General features: G+C 38.4%; 1 protein-coding gene across 8 annotated transcripts in view; it reads left to right on the top strand.

The window, feature by feature from the left end:
- The first annotated feature begins 237 nt into the window (after window positions 1-237).
- The window catches only part of gdpd5b (glycerophosphodiester phosphodiesterase domain containing 5b), a 49,237-nt gene continuing 27,176 nt past the window's right edge, over window positions 238-22,298 (top strand). For 3 of the 8 annotated variants that reach the window (XR_013797117.1, XM_079609227.1, XM_079609224.1), the window contains exons 1-2: window positions 241-560; window positions 16,380-16,554. Coding sequence is in view for 4 of the 8 variants with exons in the window: in XM_079609227.1 (XP_079465353.1) it covers window positions 16,438-16,554 (117 nt within the window). In the remaining 4 variants the exon portion in view is untranslated. Of the gene's footprint in view, window positions 561-7,012; window positions 7,139-16,379; window positions 16,555-22,298 lie in introns of those variants that run through there. The other 5 variants (XR_013797115.1, XM_079609225.1, XR_013797116.1 and 2 more) reach the window with 5 other exon arrangements.

The raw sequence follows: 22,298 nt of genomic DNA, 5'->3' as shown, positions 1-22,298 counted from the left end.
GTCAAATTATTTTTTAAACTATGCAAATTATGTTTTTTTGTTTTTTTTGACGATTAAGAAAGTAATTTACAAATGAATAATACATAAACATAACAAATGTTGTATTTTTAGCTCAAATGATAGCATTGAAAATTTGACTCCAACTGGACAGTAGGGAGCATAATAAGACAGAGCAGCATTTGGCCCCGCCCTCAACGCATAGGCCCCGCCCATAAGCTAGCGGCAGGACTGCTCTCTGCTGTCTCACTGTCTGCCAGAAGCACAAGCGCAGGTACACACAAAGACCGCCCGGAGCCCGGCAAACAAACAGTATGCCCTTTTAGTTCAGACACTTTTTATTGTTTTTCAAATTGCTTCTCGTGATCTGCCGTTGCACTCTCACTTTTAATTTACGTTAGTCTCATATTCTTTTAAAATCCTTCGATTGAGTTGCCGTGTCAGTTGTTGGCTACCTGTCCCGTTAGGTGTTGAAGGAAGGACGGAAGGAAGGAACGCACACAGGAAACGTTCCTCCAGAGTTCACCAGCTAAAAAACTACAGGGCAAACGCGTCGAGATAAGGTAAGAAACTCGCTATAAACGTGTTTTTCTTGTTTTCATTTGATTATCCGCACTTTAAATTATTTGTTTAATCGCAGACCACCATTAAATGGTGAAAAAAACTGTTTATCCCTGCATGCATTGTGTTAAATCAATGCAAGGCTATTCGTTTAATGTCATATTTAATGTAATATTAAAAGGCAATCAAGTGTTAGGACGCAGATGGTACGTTAAGTTAGGCTATACAATGACAGGGTGCGGTGGCGGAGTCTTTAAATCCCCACCAATGGAAGTCAGAACAAAAAGTTGATTGGGTTGATCTTGAAAGTATATATATATTTTAAACATATTGGACTTTCTAATATTTCAGTAACCACAAAAGTTAGATTAAAAGCTCTGTAACCGAAATCGCGTTGTAGCCATAGCAACAGTATGGCGTTCTCGCACTTATGGTGCTCACTGCAGAGCCAGATGACGTCCAGCTTTCCCTCTCTGAACGTCATTGGTTAAGCTTGACCTAGGCTGCATCCGAAAAGCCACACTCCCCTTCTATATAGTAGGTGAAAAACAGTATGTGACAAAATAAGTTTGTCTGAATTCACAGTAACGTTACTGATTAAAGAGTTGACAAATGTAGCCGGATGACCTACTACTTCTGATGAGATTATGCATATGCATATGAAGGACACTTTGTGAACAGCAGAGGATTTGTAAACGGCAGTCAAGTGAAGCCATGTGACACTGACACATGATAATGACAACATGACGAATGTAGCACGATTACATTCATACTACAGACTCATACTATTGAGCATTATTTTTTAGCGGTTGAGAGTATGCGATTCACATACTTCCATACTAGTAGGCCAACAACAGTATGTGAAAAAATAAGTTTGCCTGAAATCATAGTAGCCTACTCATAAATGAGTAGGCAAAAAAAGTACCCGGCTGACCTACTTCGGCGAGATTCTGAAGTGCGCACACTTCACTATCAGGTCACATGATAATGGCAGCATGCATGGCGAATGTAGTATGCCCGGATTACATCCATACTACACATTCATACTATAGAACATGTTAGCGGTTGTGAATGAATTACTTGTTCAAAATAAGTTCCTTCTCAAGAGACTATTGTAATTTCGGACGCAGCCTTAGCCTTAGTCCAGTTTCTCCTATCTAATGGATCTAGCTAATGGGTGGAGGGATACAGTTATGGGTAGGGTTATGGTGTGGTTGGACATTCTAGCTCCACCCATTACACCCAAATTACTTTTTTAGGAACATCATCAGATAAAACATGAGGTGCGTTCCAATTTGCATGCACTATTCTATTACGTTTTTTAGTATAAATAGTGCGAGTAGTGTGTTCACACCACTGAGAGAGAACCAGTACATAGGATACATACATCACACATAGTACATTGGATATGCATAGTGCATAAGTACAGTGTAGTGTGTCATTTGGGACGCAACTAAAAACCTTGTCCTGTTAATTTAGATTTACATATTGCAAATATGTTACCACAACTTGAGTGTTTTGTTTTGAATGCTATTAAGATCGATGTTTACATTTAAATTTAGCACAAGGAACACCAAAAAACATTTTACGTCGCACCAACATCAACGGATTGTTTCGTAAACAAACTGTATTGCTTGGAATTCCCCTTGAATGGCACGCGGATACATCGTTTCTGTTGACGCCAGGTGACACGGTTTGGTCTGGTTTCCCCCTCAACATTTATCTGGAGCAACATTCATGTTTACTCATCATTTTAAGCTCTTGAATCTCCTCAAATTTGAGCTTGTTTTGAATATCCAAGAGTGCTGACAGCTCTGGTTTGGCCATTCACTTTCATTATTTTACATGACACTATAGATTGTCAGAAAATATGGCAAAATTCTGATAAACATTGAAATAATCTTACGCATGTAATGTTAATACACTCAGTCATTAATAGGAATGTTGCCGGTCCAGCAAAAGAACGTTGATCCAGGAGGAACATGTTTTAATCCGGTAAATCACTTAAAATCATAACCTAGGCTATATCTTTATGTCACTGGTTGTTAATCTTGCTTCGTTTAATCTTGTAATCTGTATCTTAATTGTTGCCCCTTGATTTGACCGATATAAATGCAGCTTTAAAAGTTAACTCTGACTGAGCCACATTTGTACGTTTTAAAGAAAGTTATTTATTTTGGAATACTAGCATGACGACTTTTAGATTTTAAATTCCATTTGATTGACACATCTAAAATGCCTTTAGAAACAAAACCAGACCAAAAGCTGAAATCCATTAACCCATTGCTGTTGTATCTTGCGACATACACTTTAAATTTGCATTAGTTTGCGAAGAATAAAGATCTCTTCAAACATCAATTAGCTGAGTAAAAGCACCACTGCCGCCCATCTCTAAGGAAGCAGTCTTCATTTATCTATCATGACAGGTTTAACATTGAATTATCCCTCCTTATCGTAAGTGAGCCGGGTGATGCTGTGAGATGACCTATTATTATTGTCAGTCCTGTGGGAGCTGAGCCATGTGCTGTCTTTGATTAGTTCACACCCCCCTCCCACATGTCAAGGAATAATGGACGAGACTCTGAGACTCAGAGCACAGCGTTGCATCATTAGTGGACCAAAGGACGTAAGAAACCGCATCGGATGAGGTGATCTGTGTTTTGAAACTTGGGGGTCTTTAAAGGTGCAATAGGAGATTCTCCACAGAAAATTTTTTTTGTTATGCTGGTTGAAAATCTCCTCATATCCTGATAGCAAACACTATGTTAAGCGGTCTAAATGTATATTATATATCGTCTGTGGAAGGCGTAGGACCATAAAATGTTCGGTCCGAAGGAAATGAAAGCATGTGTAAGTCAACGTGTGTTTGCATATCACTGCACAGCCTGTTCACGCAGACATCATACATAATCAGCACGTTCACGTAGACTGTGGCAGGCACACAGTTGTTTACGTTCGTTATTGTAGAACTGTTACTCACTGAACTGTAAAGTTTTCTCACGGTTGAATGACACATGATATAATCCAATAAATCTGTCCCTGTTCGTCTCGCTTCTGGTTTGTGCGTGCTCTAGTGATGGGTCGATCATGAACGATTCGTTCATTTGTTCATCAGAGAGTGATTCGTTCATTTGTTCATCAGAGTGATTCGTTCATTTTGTGTTGACCGCGCATGCGCAACATCCAATAGGTTCTAAACAGAAATGGTTAGTTCATCTCTCGAAGTCTTCGGGTTCGGGTCCGAATCTTTCGTTCTTCCTGTCAGTCCCATAGAGACTATGGTGTCAGTACTGGAAAGAGAAACGATTAGTTCACCTCTCGGGTCTTTGGGTCTGATTCTTCTGAGTCTTTCGTTCTTCTGTCACGTGATGAACGATTGACTCGAACCTGAAGACTCAAAAGATGAATAATCAATTCTGTATGGTACCGGCGACTGCATTGCTCAGCTTATGTGGCTGTCACGTGATGAACGAATGACTCCAACCCGAAGTCGATAGACTCTAAACGTGAACTAATCAATTCTGTATCCGGTACTACAAACTGCAAAGCTCAGTTTATGAGGATGTTACGGGATGAACAAACAGCTTCGGGAGGTGAGGTAAACTTAAAGACTGCATAGCCTGAAGACCAAGATAAATTAATTAATCGTTTCTGTTTCTCATAATTTGTCCTTTTCTTTTCTTTGCATTGTAATTTTTTTTCTTATTCTAAATGCGATCAACATTTGTGTTTGGGGAATTTTAACATGTAACATTTTAAATGCTTTCTGCTGAAATGAACGAAACGACTCGAAAAAAGATTCGTTCATTTTGATGAACGAGGTTCAAAGGTCCGAGTCAGTAAAATGATCCGAACTTCCCACTTCTAGTGTGTTCATGTGTTTTGGAAGAGACGTGGCTTTGGACGGCGTTTTGCTGGGAGGGTGGGATCATATGCTTTCAATGCTAGCAGGCTAAAGTTAGCATTTCCCAGATCACCTATTGCACCTTTAATATTCATTGTGCTTGATGGTGGATGATTCTTAACTTGGTAGCAGAAATCTGTGGTTAGTTTAAATCGATTGTGAGCCCTCTCTTATGTTTTGTCTTTGGTGCACTGAAGAGTTGTATGAGATATAAGTCAGGTAGAGGATCAGCTCTTGCCCCTTTTTTTATGTGGTAGTGATGACTAATTTAGCTAATTTTGGAGCACAGGTTAAGGCAAAGCAGAGATGTAGTGTTTGATGATTAAGTATAGCCTGTATCATATCATCAGTGAACAAATTGAAGCTTAGTGCTACACATAGTTTTCACGTGACGTCAAACCTGGAGGGCAAAACAAGGCTTTCCTCCGCTGCCCTCTAGTTATTTTTACCAGCTAATGTACTAAGCTTTTACCAACTAATGTACTAAGATGGTGCTATCAAAGGGCAAATTCAGTATACACCTTATTAATGATGCATAGGCCTACTACTGTATTGCGGCAAGCAGCAATGCCCAGAATATCAATACAACACGTTCAATTTCATGTTAAGCATTTTCCCTTTGAAAAGCATTAAGAAAATGCTTAATATGGCTTATTTCATTTAGACTGTGGACCAAATTCAAAACCTTATTAATATAACATACTATGTACAGGCAAGTACATAGATGACTCCAGAATCTAAGCGCAGTGTGCAACGTTTCACATTAAGCATTTTTCCACAGAAAAATAAAGAAACCACTTAACATCTCAACATTCAATAAACAAACTATGCTTAAAATGAAGAATCAGGAAATGAACAGGCTTGTGCTGTAATTCAAGGGATGTTTTGCCCTCCAGTTCTCCGCGGCGGTCACATGACTGAAACTATGAATTAGCCATGTATCCCATATTGCCATTTCAGACAGATGGCACCTGTGTTTACCGCCTCTGAGATTTCATATGGCACCGGAAGGGTTAAGGATTTGATGGTCTTCGTTATTGCCAGAACAATGTTCCTACTGTTTCCGCATGCCTCGAATGCCTTTGTCAGGTGCTGGTTTTCCAGGGAAATACTTCAGCATACCTACTGTATAATTAAGGTCTGATCCAGAATTACTTTTTTTTCTCACACTGGACTTAATCTCCAGGGGTTGTTGCAAACTGCTCCATTAGGCCATTCTTGTGCTTTCTGCATTAGCATTTTGGAGGGCAGCGGGTTCAGCTGAATGGAGAACGTGCCAAGCTCAGCATCCCTCTGTTTGGAGTGAGTGAAGCCATCTGAACAAAGTATGTTTATGCTGGTTTGTTGTTCGTTTTGCTCTGTCCCTCGTGTGTAGGAGGTGTTAAGTCCTTCATTTTGTTTCACTCTTTTAAGATATTTTATTCAAAAACGTTTTTTTTTTATGGCAAAGCCTGCTTTTTATAGGAGGTTGGCCACTGATTTTGCATTTGATTTAATTTGCATTGAGAATTGCTTTAGGAATAAAATGATAAATATCCTGTTTGAATTCCATGTTTTGATATTCCACACTAATACACCCTGTTTAGGGTTAGAGTTTGCCAATATGCCAAAAAACATGCCAGATTGTTGCTGGCAGTCTGAACAAATCCTTAAAAGGCTCTCAAAACGCAACTGGAGAAAGCTTGACACGAGAGTAAATTCTAACCAAATATGGTTGATTGCAGGCAGTCAATTAGTTGGCTAAGGAGGAATGATTACTTAAAGAGCACCACTAAGCGGTGTTATGTCTTTAGCTCCATTACTACTCTCCTGAATAAATGATGGGGCATTAAATTAACCACATTTGATCTTTCAAAAATGGCGCTGTTCCACATTAGCACAATGATGTCTGGGTGAGAATTGATGCCCTGTCATCTTTAAGCTTTCTGCTCGTCATTAAAACTATATTGTATCTGATGTGCATAGACAAGCTTGGGTTAAAGATGTCAGAGAAAGAGAGAGAGAGATTTAGTTGTATGCACTCTGTTGCAGTTCCAAAACCTGAGGCGAAAAATGCTAATTATAAATTAATCACGTTTATATTTCATCCAGTACTGAAAAATCTTTGCAATTTTTTCCTGTGATAGTAAGTTGAATTTTCTGAGCAATTTCTCTAGTCCTCAGTCACATGATCCTTCAGAAATGATTCTGTTTTGCTGCTCAAGAAACATTTCTTACATTATAAACATTATGAATGTCTTTAATGTTACTTTTGAGCAATTTAATGTATTCTTAAGGCCCCGATATACTTCAAGCGAAATCGAAGAACAAACGTATATGATGTAATTTTTAACAAAATCAGGCCGAAATGAAGTTCGGTTTGTGTTGGCCTCAGGAGTTCAAAATGGCTTGCCAAAGCAAACTTACTGGAAAAGTCCACTCTGGCTGGTAAACACCTCTGAACTCCCATTGGTCTGTGGCGATTACGTAATGTAGATGTGAGCTGAGGCTCCACCTTCTTTCACATAGAACTCTTAGGCCTATATCTGGTTTATTTCTTCTGTTGAGTCCGTCGATGTCAGACGTATTCATCTCAGCAGTGTGGGCGGCTTCGGGATGTTCGCTTCCAGTATATCGCTGCTCACGTATTTCAAACTTCCTTTTACCCCTAAGCGAAGAACGAAAAAGAACTTCACCGTGAGTATATCGGTACCTTTACTGAATAAACTGTACTGACCCCAAACCTTAATGTTTAGGCCTATACATTTTATGCTTTATCATTCCATTATCTTAGCAACATGGTAACATAACTCGATTTAAATCAATTGCAAGTTGAGTTTCCTCTCTTTTTTGAGCAAATGAGTTATTGGCTATTGTTGCTTAGACTTGTGAAAATATGTTGCGTGTTGCAGGTCAGTTAGGATTTTTGCCTTTTGTTCCTCTACTGTCTTCTTTTCCCCCAAATGGCACCACCTGCTGCTTTTAATTAGTGCCAGTGAGAAACCAAAATATCCTGAGTACACAGACTCAGCCCAGCTCTCATCTGTGGCATTTTAAATCATAGACTGTCTCCAGTCAAGAAGGAAGGAGGCGTCTGTAACAATATATTGCTATCCTTATAATTACACTGCTGGGCATTTAGCACTGTCGGTAGTTAGGCTAGTCTGTGAAAAGTGCTTTGTGTCACTTGTCACAACTTCTAAATAACGGCTTCAAATATACTCTTTTAATTGGGCCTGGTTTAGAGTGATTCATTTTGCTTTCTGAAACTATATGTCAGATAAATTAGTTGGATTCATAATGGCTATAGTAATTGCCTGTTGTTGTTTTTTTTGTTGCATTTATTATGACATTTTAATTAGGGCCAGTGAATAATTTTCTTTGTTTTAAAATTAAAAGTCACTGTGTCCTGACAGTGAATGTTTCTTCTAAATAGACGTCAAGTGGAAAAATGACAGCATCTAACATCCGTGTTCAAGACAACAGCAGCTTATACAATAGAGGAAGGAACTATATTTAACTTAAATCTATTACAGTGTCTTCGATCAATCAGAACAAGGTCTTCCTAGATGCTCATTGCTCAGCGTTCTGCTGACTGCTGTGTTTTTTTTTTGTCCACTGAAGATGTCCTCTCCTTGTCCTGGGAGACATGACGAACACTGTTTGCTTGAACTGAGAGGACTGAGTTCTCAGTGAATGAGAAATGAATAAGGAAACTCATCGGACATGTGACCCAGTTCATATACCCTCACCAATTCTTGAGCGTTTTATCATGATTATTATAGTTGTCATGCTATGACAGTCTATTAGTCATTTACTAGTAGGAAATGAGGGAACTTCTTCTTTGTTTTTGATTGCCATGTGTCCCTAAACCAGCCTTTGATTAATTTAGATGGCGGAGACTGATTAATAAATACATTATATTAAACTCTTAAATTAGGAATAAATGGATGTCATGTAAGGGATCAGGTACATCTTGTTTATCTTGTTTATCTTTATCTAGCTAAAGTTTGTATGAAATGGAAGTTGTTAGTCTATCCCGCCTCTTTCGACATACAGTCGGCTTTCACCGAAATTACCCTCCCAGAACAATTTGTCCCATGCAGGAACTTTTTTTAACATATTTTTAATAATGGTGATTAAAATTAAATGCTACAATCAAAATGTGACATGAACCCAACCAATCAGCATCTTTAGTGCCCAAGTCCCACCCCCGAAAGTTCCCGAGTTCAAAACACACAGAGTACCACTCCAAAGTTCCTAGTTCCTGGGGAAAGTACCTGCGGTGGAAATGCGGCTTGAGTGAAACAGCTTCTCAAACAAGAAAAAATGTAGGGTGGGGCTTGATTTTGGTAATCGGGAATTAAGTGGATCGTCGGATCTTTGTGGTTTACTATTGCTGCGATCTCATGTGAGTGACAGGTTTTCCTCCCATAGTCCATTGCAACGTAGAAAACAATCTGTCGGCTTAGCTACTAAAAAAAATAGAGACATTGCAGAGTGATAGGCTACATGAAAGTGGCATGGGTATGTATGTCCCCCCCTTAGTTACTGTCGCTATGTCCGACAAGCTACGCCGCTCTCACGCCCCACCATGTTCTTACACGGTGAAAAAGACATCACGAAGCAGAGAGCACCCTGACAACTGGCTGACAGACAGGCAGAACAGGTTACTTTTCGGTTACTTTTGTAATTAAACATATTAAACATAGTCTCACCTTGAAATTTGGTCATTTTTAAAAAATAAATGTAAACAATAAAGCGTTTTGTGGCTCTTTAATGTGTCGTGACAGATCGCTGTAGAGCCTCAGTTAAAGCTGCTCGTGAACCGATCATCTCTTCCTTCTAGTTAATTTATAGCATCAAATAAACATGAATGAACATAAAGAAGGAATGTTGTTTTAACCAGGGAAAGGCGTCAGTACACTCCGTTTTCAAGTTAAAATCCTCCCATGTTAATCTACTAACTCTCCTGACTGCTTTATCGGACAAAATGGCGGATGGCGAAGTATGATTGGTCAGATCACCTGTCAATCAAGCTCCCTGCGAAGGGTCAATTATAAAAAATATTTGACACTTTGTTCCACATTTGAATAATAGGAATAAAGTATTCCAAAGATCTGTGTAATTAATATAATTGTTTTTATTTAATAGGGAATCAGACAGTTTATTTAATTGCTTAAGTCCCATTTTTGTGCAAAGACAGTCAATAAATAATACATAGATTTTAGCGTTTTGCATAATAAATAAGCATGTCAAAAATAAAGCATTTGATTTGGAATGTGCCATAGCTTCATGTTTACCTCTATTTTACAGTACTCACAAATTATGTTAGACCTCACCATATGACATTATGACAGAGAGGTCCATTGTTTTCTCGACAGTATGAAGAATTATGGCCTCTCCTCTGTCTCATACAATTTGATTGTGGTCACATTTATGCTTTCTGCCAGTGTAGATTGCAATCCCCATGCATTCTCTTCGGGTTCATTTCATATCTTGACTTGAGGTAATGACTTGGGGATTTATGTGTCATTTGTGTCACTTAAATAGTGGCCCAATGTTTCACAAGCAACCTATTTTGCTGTCACATAAACATTTTCCATTGCTATATTTGTGTCATGTGCTGCCCGAAAGGGTTATAAAACACTGCATTAATACGCAGTTGTAATGTTGTGTTATGTTGGCATTTTGGACCCTCTGAATGAACAGATTTCCACATCAGCATTTTGCCATGCTCATTAGAATTCTGAGCGAGCTGCGGACTGCCAAGTTGGCACGTCTTTCTTCACAACAGAATTTCTCAACAAAAATGATTGATGTATGGAATCAATCAAACACGGACCTTTTCGTCAATTTCTGTCACCAAGAATAAGCCTAATTGGACTTGAGCGGTTTTTACATAAATAATATAGCATCCAAGGACATTTTCAAAAAAGCTCTTGCGGCCAGTGCACATTGCTGTGAAAAGTACCCATAAATTCATAAAATGTATTCATAAAATTACTCTAAAAATTATTTCGTTTTTTTTATGTTGTCGAATATGGTTTTAAGACTTATGAATTTAGGCCATTTCAAAAGCCATTCTCGCATGGAGTTGAGGACCAGCATGTCTCAGAACTCATTTGACACTGTAATAATGACACTGTTTATGCAGACATCGGCGTAAAACTAAATAATATAGACTAGAGGTCTTGATTAAAGCATTCATTGGCATTAGGGGGCGTTTAACCAACCCAACCCTCTCCATTGACTTTGTATTGCGTGAAGTTGCCTCCTTGTCATTTCTGATTTATAAAAAAAACCAGAACAATCTCTAAAAGCTGCTATGTGAGAGGGTGTACAGCAAACAAGCTAAAAAAACCCAGAACTAAATTTATAAGCTGTCGACCCAAAAAACGAGCGTTTAATGACACAAAAGTGGATAGAGGCAATTGAGAGTGAGCCAGAGCGCAACGTGTCATATTACTCTGAGAACTACGCCCACTGGATGGGAACGTAATCAGCGACAGAATAGCTTAGCTTACAGAAATATAATATATAAAACTGACATTTGGATATTTGACTTACCAGTGACAAAATGTTTACTGCACACGTAGGCATACTGAGTGTCAGGATCCCACAATTTACCCATTCTTCCTGCTGATGCTTCACGTCTTATTTCCTGTATCCACTTTTGTCTCCTTAAAGGGTAGCTTTTACGGTTCGGTAGCTTATAGAAAACTTAGTTCTGTTTTTTTTTAGCTTGTTTGCTGTACACCCTGTCACACAGTAGCTTTTAGGCATTGTTCGGTCTTTTGTTAGAAGCAAGAAATAACAAGGAGGCAGCTTCACGCAATACAAAGTCAATGGAGAGGGTTTGAGGAAGTTTGTTGACAGACCCCTTTAAATAAAAATCTCCTGAAGTTGCAAAACTCTTGGTCTCATTATGTTTGGAGATTATACTATACTGGATGAATTTCAGTCTCTTGAGGGAAGTTCTTGAGTTTTTATCTAGTTCTTGAGAAATGAGGTTGTTATAAAAGTTAACGCCAAATACAACTTTTTGATAGGCAAACGTAGGGTACATTGCACAACCACTAAAGTTGTATGCATCCTTTTCAGTTTGTTCGATAGGCTCAGTTTCTCAAACAATATTCTAAGAAACAACCTCCACCACCCCAAATATTATTTCACCTCCAGCCGCACCAGCTCTGTTGGTCCTCCGCCGCTCAGACCCTGTCTGTGTTTATTTAGGTGTGCTGTGGAAGAGGTCAAGTCCGAACTGTTTGTGGTCTTTGTAAATTCCAGCCTGAAGTGTTTTAAAAAGGGGCTGTGATCATCTGATCTGTTAGGTCACATTCACTCCCTCGTTGTAAGGGAGTATTTTAACTCAGGCTTTGCGCAAAGGTATTTGGCAGTTTTGAGCAAACAGATGGTTACTGGAATATCTTTTAGTTGTTATAGAGAGAGAGGGAGGGCGGGCAGGGGGGGGGGGGGCGTTGGGATCTGCTGACACAGCATTGGAACACTTTCATTTCGGAGGGAGTCAGACATAAACAACCTGCTAATATGAGTCAGGCCATGGCAGAGCCTGTATCATCTTAATCATAACCCCTCCATTTAGTAAAAACAACATGATTTAGACTAGTTAGATGCCAGTCTAGTGTTTTTTTTATTTATTTTTTGTTACTGTTTTCAAACTGAATCCTCATGTTAATCAGTATTATTTTCTGTGGTAGCAGTAAGACACAAAGGGTTTCTGTGAAAAGTTTTTATTTCCTTTAAGCACCGGTTACTCTGAACATCTGAACTGGAACAAATTGCTCCTTCAAGAATAATTTACCTGATACACACATGAAGAAAAGCTTAAGAAAGCAATTTATCTCCTCCTGTGGAAAATGCAACACCTTTGTCCTGTAAATCGATCAGATTTGACATCTTACGCCTGAATAAAAATGAAATATCTGCAACCTCTCCCTAAGGCAAAGAGGTGATTGTGATCATTTTCTTCAATTGTCTCTTCACTTGTCGAGGACCGATGGTATTCATTTGTAGCGCATCAGTTTGAGGAGCCCTTGATTGTCTGCGGTTACTTTAAACGTCTCACCAAATTGACCGTGGTACAGTGACATCTTTAAAATGACTCAGTGGCTTGATTAGTTTGTCACCAGGCTGTAAACCGTTTAACCTGCTTATCTTTTTGCTCAGTGTGACCAGTACTTTAACCTAAGTAGTAAACATGTTTAAGATACTAATAGTAGACTGACATTTCTGCCTAAAGGTGCGGTCAAATTTACCGTTGTTCGGCGACTTTCGCAGGCAAAATCCAGGCATTTTAATATGAATCCTCATGATTGGGAAATTTGCATCAGGGTGAAAAAAAAAGTTCCATGCAGATTTCATGGATTTGCCACACGGACCAACAAAAAGCTGCTTGAAAGTTGTGCCTCATGCATCACTAAACTATTGACAATAAACAATGGACCTTTTTTGCCCACAAACTTTTGCCAAAATTTCACTAATGTGACCGCATGGCTCTTGAGACTGTCAATGATATGGCTCTTTTTGCCGTGGAAGGTTCCTTCTAACTCAACCTTTCTCTTCTATCTCTAATCTGAGATTCAAACTGCTGAACCGTTTCCCTTAATGGAGGCTGTTTTCTGACAATAGGAAATGAAGCAGCAAAAAAGGAGAATATTGTTCCTAAACTCTCTCACCCATGTCAGAACCCTAAAAATATGGCGCCAGAGTCAACTAGAGCTTTCAGTGCTGAACAACAACGATTGCCCGACGTAAAAGTTTCACACTAGTTGACATACAGTAAACAGACTCTTGCCTGGGTGTGTTTTTATGTATTGCACAATTAAACACTTGCTGATGTGAATTCTGTTGATTTAAACAGTTGCTAAAATTATGTAGCTGGCTGATGCAGATTAAATTTTATTCAAAATGCAAGAATGACAGTCTTATTCATTGAGGATTACGAGAAAGCTGAGTCAGAGTGCGTGACCTTGTCTCTTACTCAGACATTTTACACTGACATCATTAGTGCTGTTGGGGTGACATCATAGTACATAGATACCGTATTTTCCAGAACATGTCACGTTAAAAAAAATAATAATCTTAAACGTACTGTGTCTTCAATTCCAACGCATAGAATGTGACTTATCTGTGTTTTTCTCCCTCTCAACAATGTGATTTTTACCTTGTACAATTTATAAATCAAGTGCAACTTCTGGGAAATACGATAGACATCATAGAGGACATACACAATTCCACTGACAATGTCTAAAAGTGAATCATTAGTTCTTCGCAAGTGCTTACCTTCTCCCTTTCACCTGATAATGACGTGAACTGGTGACCTGGCAGAAAGTTGATATATTTAAAGAGACAGCAGAGTTTTGCGCTGCTTCACCGTGGTCTTGTGTAATAGCATGTTTTCCCTCTCTGAGGGATCTGTTGAGACACGGAACAGCTGACGGCTGCATTTCATCTCCAGTTCATGACAACAACAGTGACTAATCCTAATTATTTGAACCTCCACGCTTATTTATTGAGCCATCTAATTCCTGGATGATATTAATGAATAAATACATGATGATTTATTCTAGCTTAGTTTATTAAATGGTTCATTCTAGATGTATCCTGGCACGCAAGTATTAAACAAATGTTGATGTAAAAAGCCTTTCAGCCATGGCTGGCTTTACCAGATCGAATTAACGCTATAATTATCCCACCTGTTAGATTACCGTTCCCCTTCTAAATTTTTCACACACCCAGCAGTAAATACAGGAGACGCTTAATTATTCAACAGTTCTCCAAAATGGTTTCTCTTCTCTGCATGGGAGTGCAAGAATGATTGCTTTCTTTTTAATGAACTAACATTGACAGCTAATTTACAGTAAATTAACACGAGAGAAGCATTTGAAGCAAATTTTTGTTATGAAAGAAATGATTTTTGTTATATAACACACCCTTGAGAAAAAATATTTCAGTCTGCCTTGTACAAGCGGAGCTTTTTCTAATATAATAGCCTATAAAAAATAATATAAAAAACTCCAAGGACATGGTCAAGCAAATTAGCGGATGCTAGTTCAACAGCGCGGCCTCTAACATTCATCGTAGCACTATGCAGGTTCATGCTGTCAAAATGAGGTGACGTGACCTCTGATGTTTCCTGTAATGTTCAGTTAACTACAGAAATGTCTTTGCTATCATGTTCCGTTGAGGGTTCATGCACATTCACATGAGATCTTGGTGACGCAACTAACTCCCATTGCTCTGTTGGGTCCTCTAATTACCGGATACACCTCCCACCAATACAGTGCACATGAAAGGCTGCTGGTGGTCTCTATTCTCTGCCTGATGTCCCTGATTACTGCAATGAATCATTTAGCGGATAAGAAGAGGAGATGCTCAGAGTTATGATAGTCATGCTAATAGCTAAATATGGTGGCGGTTGGTAAGATTTTTAAATCTCTGCTCTGCTCAAGAATACAGAAAAAAAACGTAATATTGTTAAATAATTTAACAATTTAAAATAACCGTTTTCTATTTTAATCAATTTTAAAATGCAAAGCTGAATTTTCAGCATCATTACTCCAGTCGTCGGTGTCACGTGATCCTTCAGAAATCATGATTTTGGGCATAGGAAACATTATTATCAATGTTGAAAACAGTTGTGCTCAGAATTCTTCTCAGAAAAAAAATTCAAAAGGACAGCATTTGTTTGAAAGAGAAAATGTGTAACTGTTTAAAAGTCTGTACTGTCTATTTTATGCATATTTGCTGAATAAAATAATTAATTTAGTTCAAAAACATTAAAAATCTTACTGACCCCAAGCTTTTGATGGGTGCTGTAAACAGTTTATTTATTAAACGTAAAACGTTTAAGCAGATTTGTAGCGGAAATCTAAAAATGAACAACATTGAAAGTACTTCTCTGTCAGCTTTTCCGCAGTGCTTGGATTTGTGTAAATGAAAAAGCTGTCTTATTAGATGACAGTGTTTTGGCTGATGCCAGTGCTTCACTGCCTTCCCTGATACGGGTTGCAGAGGCTTAGTACCTCATAGAGACTGATAAGCAGTGGAAAATCTCTGGGCTGAAGCGGCAAGAATGTGAATTTATTCTCTTGGGTAATACAGTGATGATTACTACGGGCACGGCGCCGATCTGGTGCCTGACCCACATGAACACGAGAGCAGTTGAGGGTCCACAACAGATTGATCCACACACAGAAAGCAGTCTTTTATGCTCACCAAGGCTGCATTTATTTGTTCAAAAATACAGTAAAAATAGAAATATTGTGTGAAATATTATTCCCATTGAAAATGACTCTTATTTCTTATTAAATATTATTAAATGTAGTTTATTCCAGTGATGCAAAGCTGAATTTCCAGCAGCCATTATTCCAGTCTTCAGTGTCACACGATTCTTCAGAAATCATTCTAATTGTTTATTTGGTGCTCAAGAAACATTTCATATTAACATTATCATCATCTATGTTAAAAAGTTGGCTGCTTCATTTTTGTGGAAACCGTGACGCGTGTTTTTTTTTTTCAGGATTCTTTGATGAATAGAAAGTTCAAAAGAGCAGCATTTATTTGAAATATAATCGTTTGTAACAGTATAAATGACTTTAAAATAATTCTTGCTGAGTAAAAGTATTAATAAAAATACATCTTACTGACTTCAAACTTTTGAATTGTAAATTTCAACATCTCTAACAAGCACATATTTAGCTGGAATGGTCAGTTTTAAGAATCATGCATACAGTATTTAGAGGACCTGGAATGGCATTGATCAGTGACAATACTGGAATTGGAAAAACACTCTCAGTTATCCATTCCTCCCCTCTTATGATTTATGGATGTGTCAGCCATTTGAAGTGTCACATGGTTCTAATGCTAATCTACTGTTTGTTTTATGCAGTGCTCTGTGTGTGTCTTTCTGCAGGGTCATTGGCGGTCAGTGGGATGATAGTGAGGTGGGTTGGAGTCTGGATTGAAGGAGCATGGTGAAGCACCAACCCTTACAGGTCTATGAGAGACAGCTGTGTTTGTCATGTCTAACCGGAATATACGGCTGCCGCTGGAAACGCTACCAGCGGTCACATGATGACACCACCAAGGTGAGTTACCCTGTCTCTAAGCCGTCTGGCTGTGACTTGAAGACTTTATTAAAGCTCAAATCCCACAGCTAAAATTAAAGATGTCTCATTTTAGTTCGTCGCACACACCTTTTACTTGAATGTTTTTGCGAACAGTTTTGCTGTGGTGAAGTTTTTTTTGGATCAGATTTCAACAGTGATTAAATCCGGTTCACACTGCCCCAACAAGCGGCATCATTTCAAAGAAGCTAACTTTGGTTTTTCTGATTCTTAGTCATTTCATTCTGTTACTACTTAAAGACTCAAAACAAATAAAGAGTCTGTTTAACCTATTAATTTAAAAGAACCAACCCAAAATATTCAGAATCACGTCAATGGTTCATTCGCGAATCAGACTACACTGATCGTGACATGTTTGTTGTTGTGTGGTGTCCGGTGGAACAGTGGAACTCAACTGACTTGGCCTTAGGACCCACGTTTTCCATGGTCATTTATCCGCTACACTTTTTTTTCTTAAGGAAGTTGACCTAATTCCTATTTAATTAGCCTATATAATTATAATAAATTTGCGTTAAAAAAACAAACACAAATGTATTTCACAAAATTGGTTGACACACAAGTACCGTCCCACTTTGCTTATCATAATATTATGACCAGAACCGATGAATTAACAGTATAAGGTAAGTCCCAAACTAGTTTTTGTTAATACAATAAAGTTAGTATGATGGTAGCTGCCACCACAGTCAATTCAAAATATACAAAAAAACACCAAGTGAAAAAAATTGCATTTTGGGGTTATGGATACAACAGTTACCATGGTAAATACACAATACTAACATAAGGTGTTAATAAAATGGAAATATGGAAGATTCTCCGGATTAATAGAATAAACATGCCTGCATGCAAATCCTTCCCAGCTGACACACGACATACCAGTTATGTAATTTATTGGTGCTTTTTGGTAATTTCATGACTTACTAATTGACAACATAACTATGTCGCATGCTCGTAATTTATTTTTAAACTAATAAATCATTAGTAAACTATTTTAAACTGTAAACTACTTTAAACTTTTATCTACTTTAAACTATTTTTAACTGTAAACTACTTTAAACTTTAAACTACTTTAAACTTTAAACTATAAACTTTACACTAATTTAAACTTCAAACTACTTTAAACTTCTTCAAACTTTCTGTTCCAAACTTTCACAAGCCAACTTAAAGTTTGTTTCAACGAACTTTTTAATCTAGTTTATTTTTGCACTTTATGAAGTGATATACATCACGTGCCTTCGCGCGCAATGAGCACAGTATAACGGCTAACAGGTCAGGAAAGTTAGTTTTTCTGAGGTGAGAGACTTTTTATTTTGTAACAAGCTACGAAAATCAAGCGTAGTGTCAGTTCTGGCAGGTCACGTTAGTCAAGCTCGCATCAGCTGACTCTCGGGTGATCCACGTCTACCTATAGGAATACGACGCCTATCACTGTATACATATATAAACTCCTTCAGTATTATCAGCAGCTATCGCGTTTCTCGGGAGCTCAGGAGGAGCTCCTCCTCTTGTCAGTCAGGATTTGGCATTCTAAATCCGCTTGAATCTGAATAAATTCTTGAATTATGTTGTACTTTAAAATCTTGAATTAATTATATTTGCATACATTCATGTTGCTTCTGTTCTGTTTACCCTACGGGGGGTAATTGCTGCTCTTATCCATGCTATGCGCAGGGAGTTCTCACCCTGAACGGAACCATACCGCCAATCCAAACTATATGCTAATTGTCAATCGTATTTGACAATAGTGGTCCTGACAGAAATAACCTTAAAATAATAATACTGACATATAACCTGACATCTCATCTGACTGCAGAATCTAAATCAGGCAATATGTTTTTCTCAGGCGCTCTTTACTTAAACTGCGTCTGACAGAAGAGTCAACAGCGTTCACACACGTCTTTCAAAATAAAAGTCTCGCATAAAAAAACAATTATATTTGTTGTTGTTTCTTTAGCCGCGTTTCCACCGAAATTACCCGGAACAATTTGTCCCAGGAACTTTTTTTGCCCCAGACCGGTTGGTTTCTGCGTTTACACCGCGGTCTAAAGTACCGGGAAGATTATAAACTGCGTGCAACTGCTCCTCCCAGTCTGCGACGGACAGTAATCAGTTTTGAGCGCCACATTTATGATAAGTATGGAGGAGATTCAAACTGTGCTGCAGTTGTTTGTGATGTATTGGTTTACTAACGAGGTAATTAACAAAACGGCATAAAAGAGACGAGCACTGATACTAAAGCGTGTTCAGAAAGCTCGTAATGCTATAAAATTAGACGATGCGGACATTGACCGTGAGATGGCTGGGACGAACGCACAGAAAATGTCCTGTTACACAAATACGCTTAATAAAGCCTGAACCTTGTCGTCGGTCCAGCTGTGTTTTTTTATTTTTTTTAAATTAAATTTCATATTTGCAGACAGACAGCTCTTAATGCATGAAGCCACGAACTAGATTTTTAAAAATGCCGGCTAAAATAGAATGCTGCGTGGAGTCATCCAATCAAAATGCGGCGTGAACACAACCAATCAGCATGTTCAGCACACAAGTCCCACCCCCGAAAGTTCCTGAACATTGAAAAAGTACTACCTCGCCAGCAGGGACTTTCGGAGGGGGAAATATTTACCCGGAACTTCATTTAGACCCTGATTCCTGCGGTGTAAACACACCGAGTACCACCCCAAAGTTCCTAGTTCCTGGGGAAAGTTCCCGCGGTGGAAACGCGGCTTTTGACTGCAAACTTTATCTTGCGACCCATAGAAAACAGCTTAGCTTCATAATGTTCAAGTAACAACCTCAACGTATACAGATTGTTTTGGAAGTGTAATAGGTTAACTGGGATTGGAAATTAATAAGGTCACATGATGAGTCATAGTTTCCAAGAAAACCTTTTTGAGAAGATCAAAGTTCAGATTAGTCAAGGGTCACTGTGCAGTCAGGTCAGAAATTCATTGGCTGATTGCAAACTCTGTGTTCCCTTGTGTTGTTTATCTGTCACCCAGACTAGTTTGTTTTGTGCATAGACATAGGTGATGTAGTGTCAATATGAGAACACAAGCTTATTACGGAACTCTAGGTCATTTAGAGGTCAGTCGTTTAGAAAACTTTCTCAGTGTAGTGAACCAACATTTGTACTGTATAGTATACATGTGAAATAACCAGACTAATGAGCCTTGTTCATAAAAAAAGAGAGAAAAAAACAAATGGAGCCTGCCATTAGATTTCATAAGACTTACGGATTTTAATGTATTAGATTATGCAATTGATTTACTTCAGCAAGCAAATATTAGTCATAGAGGATAAAATCATTTAATTAGGATTCACATTAATCATAATCTTTTTATTTGAGGGTCTTTTGACTGGGGTTTGCTTGAATAGAGTCAAGTATAAGTAACGATCTGCCTCTTATGCGTCAAAGCACTTTTTGTCTAGGATACCGCTTCCATGAAGTTAATTAAAGGACATGTGCTGAGCATCAGGGGAATTGTGATGTAATATATGTGTGTTGAAAGAGCTGCCTCCAGACTGCCAACAAATGGTATTACCCTCGTTGTCTAATGCAGTGAGCGAGGCCAAGAGTCCACGAGGGTGCTTTAGTAAAAGAAGACTTTAATCAAAACATTGCAGGTCTGTATACATTTTACGTTAGTGGAATAGGGACTGCGTCAAGGGAACATGTGCCTTTCATGTTGTACGTACCCTTTGATTTGCCACAGTAAGTGTTACGCTAATAAACATCCTCTAGTTTTTTTCCTTTTCCATGATCTCTCTAAGGACTTTCAGCAGCTCAAAAACACATGTGTTAGTGGAAAAACTATAACCCTTCCTTTTCATGCAAGTTTTTTTAAGCAAGCAAATAAAATATCCAAAAGTCCCTGGATGTGCATTTATTTAAATGTTTGCTCTCCTTCGGAGAGTTTTGCCTTGAGCATTGCTGTTTTCAGTTGTGTACTCCGTAAAGGTCCCTGTGGGAGAAGAGAGTTGGGACACAATTGCTTGTCAGAGAATCGGGCTGTAAGATGAGACGGGAGCAAAAGGAGAAGACTGTGTTGAAAGTCAGTGACACAGATTTTTGACTGTGGTCATGTTGCTGAGAGAAGCAGGAGAGATGGTTGTCAGAGAAACCAAGATAAAGTTGGAGTCTTATCAGTACAGATGCATGTCGATAGCAAAAGGAGGAGCATCACATGGCACCAGGGAATCTAAAGTTGTCTTAGGAATCTGTCTGAGAGTAAGTTTGATAATCATTGTAAATTTTTTTACAGTAAAACAGCACAATACTGTAAAATTACAGGAGACATAATGTATAATTTGTTATTGGTCCTTATATTATAGACATGACTGATTCATCAAATAATGCAGGACAAACTCCAGTGGATCTGACTTTAAAAATTTTGATAATAAAACTGGTGAACGAATCTCATAGACTTACAATGAAGGACTTGAGACCTGTTATACATACACTACCGTTCAAGCATTTTAGATCGGTATGATTTTTTTATGTTTTAAACGAAGTCTCTTCTGCTCACAGCGTTTATTTGATCCAAAATATAGGAACTTTAATGCATCCTTGCTGAAAAGTATTTTACAATATTACTGTTTTTGGATCAAATAAATGCAGCCTTGGTGAGCAGAAGATACTTATTTTATATATATTAATATTCTTTTATAAATCATATTATATATTATTATACAATGAAATACTGTTTTCGTTTATTTTAGCTTTTTTTTTGGGGGGGGGGGGGGTGTACTTTTGTAATATATTTGTGGTCGCCTATATCAAAGTGGCACAGTATTTCCATCCAAAAACATTGCCTTACCATGGTACCACCTTCATGGTAGGGGCATGAGCTTGCTTTTTAACTTTTTTTTTTTTTGGATTCAGAATATAGTGTGAGAACCAGATGAAGATGTGCATCGCATATCTCCAATCAGTGTGCAGTTGGATCAATGCCTAATACAATAAAATGAGCGAAAAGGGAGCAGATATACATTTCCATTTCAATTCCACAAAAGGAGACTAAAAGCCATTGCCCTGGTTTCCTGTTGTTCTCTGGCTCTCAGATGCTTTTGCTGTGCTGTCAGCAGTTTCGGCTCAGTCTTGACTGTCCATAGCGGGAGGCCTGACCCTGTCCACAGAAACAGCCAGTTCAGCTGTCTGTAAGTGAGAGAGAGAGAGATAGAATGGTGTCAGTTCTCAATGAATGCAGCTAATGTCGTTTCCTGTCACTTTTAAATGAAACCGGATATGATATTTTACTCATACATAACAATTTGACCTTTGTTCCATCTTGCCACAGTTGATCGCTTCAGAGCCCAGCTCTCACACTTTGACACACTAAACTCTGGGGTGTGAGGTCTGGGGATTATACAAAGCGCATCCATATTTCATGATTCCAGACTCAATCTGTGGAATCACTGGAGCGGTGAGATTCCTATGTGGCATTTTCAAACTCAATACAAAAGCTTTGTGATTTAACCCCAGTATTAACATTCATGGATCTAATACGTGTAATATGTAGTTCTGTTGAATTATTCTATGAAGCCTGTATTTGTGTCTGGGTAGTGTGAGTGTGACAGATAAATTGTCTCCTGTTTAAGTTGTAAGCTGTGCTCCACTGAAAAGAGATCCCTCCTCAGTAATAATTGAGAGTTTTTCCATTTACGCATCCCAACACAAAGGACACATGAATAGAAGTGTCCTTTTCTCC

Source organism: Phoxinus phoxinus (assembly GCF_949152265.1).
Source record: "Phoxinus phoxinus genome assembly, chromosome: 4".
Lineage (NCBI taxonomy): Eukaryota > Metazoa > Chordata > Actinopteri > Cypriniformes > Leuciscidae > Phoxinus > Phoxinus phoxinus.
This window is presented reverse-complemented; position numbering and strand designations above follow the sequence as displayed.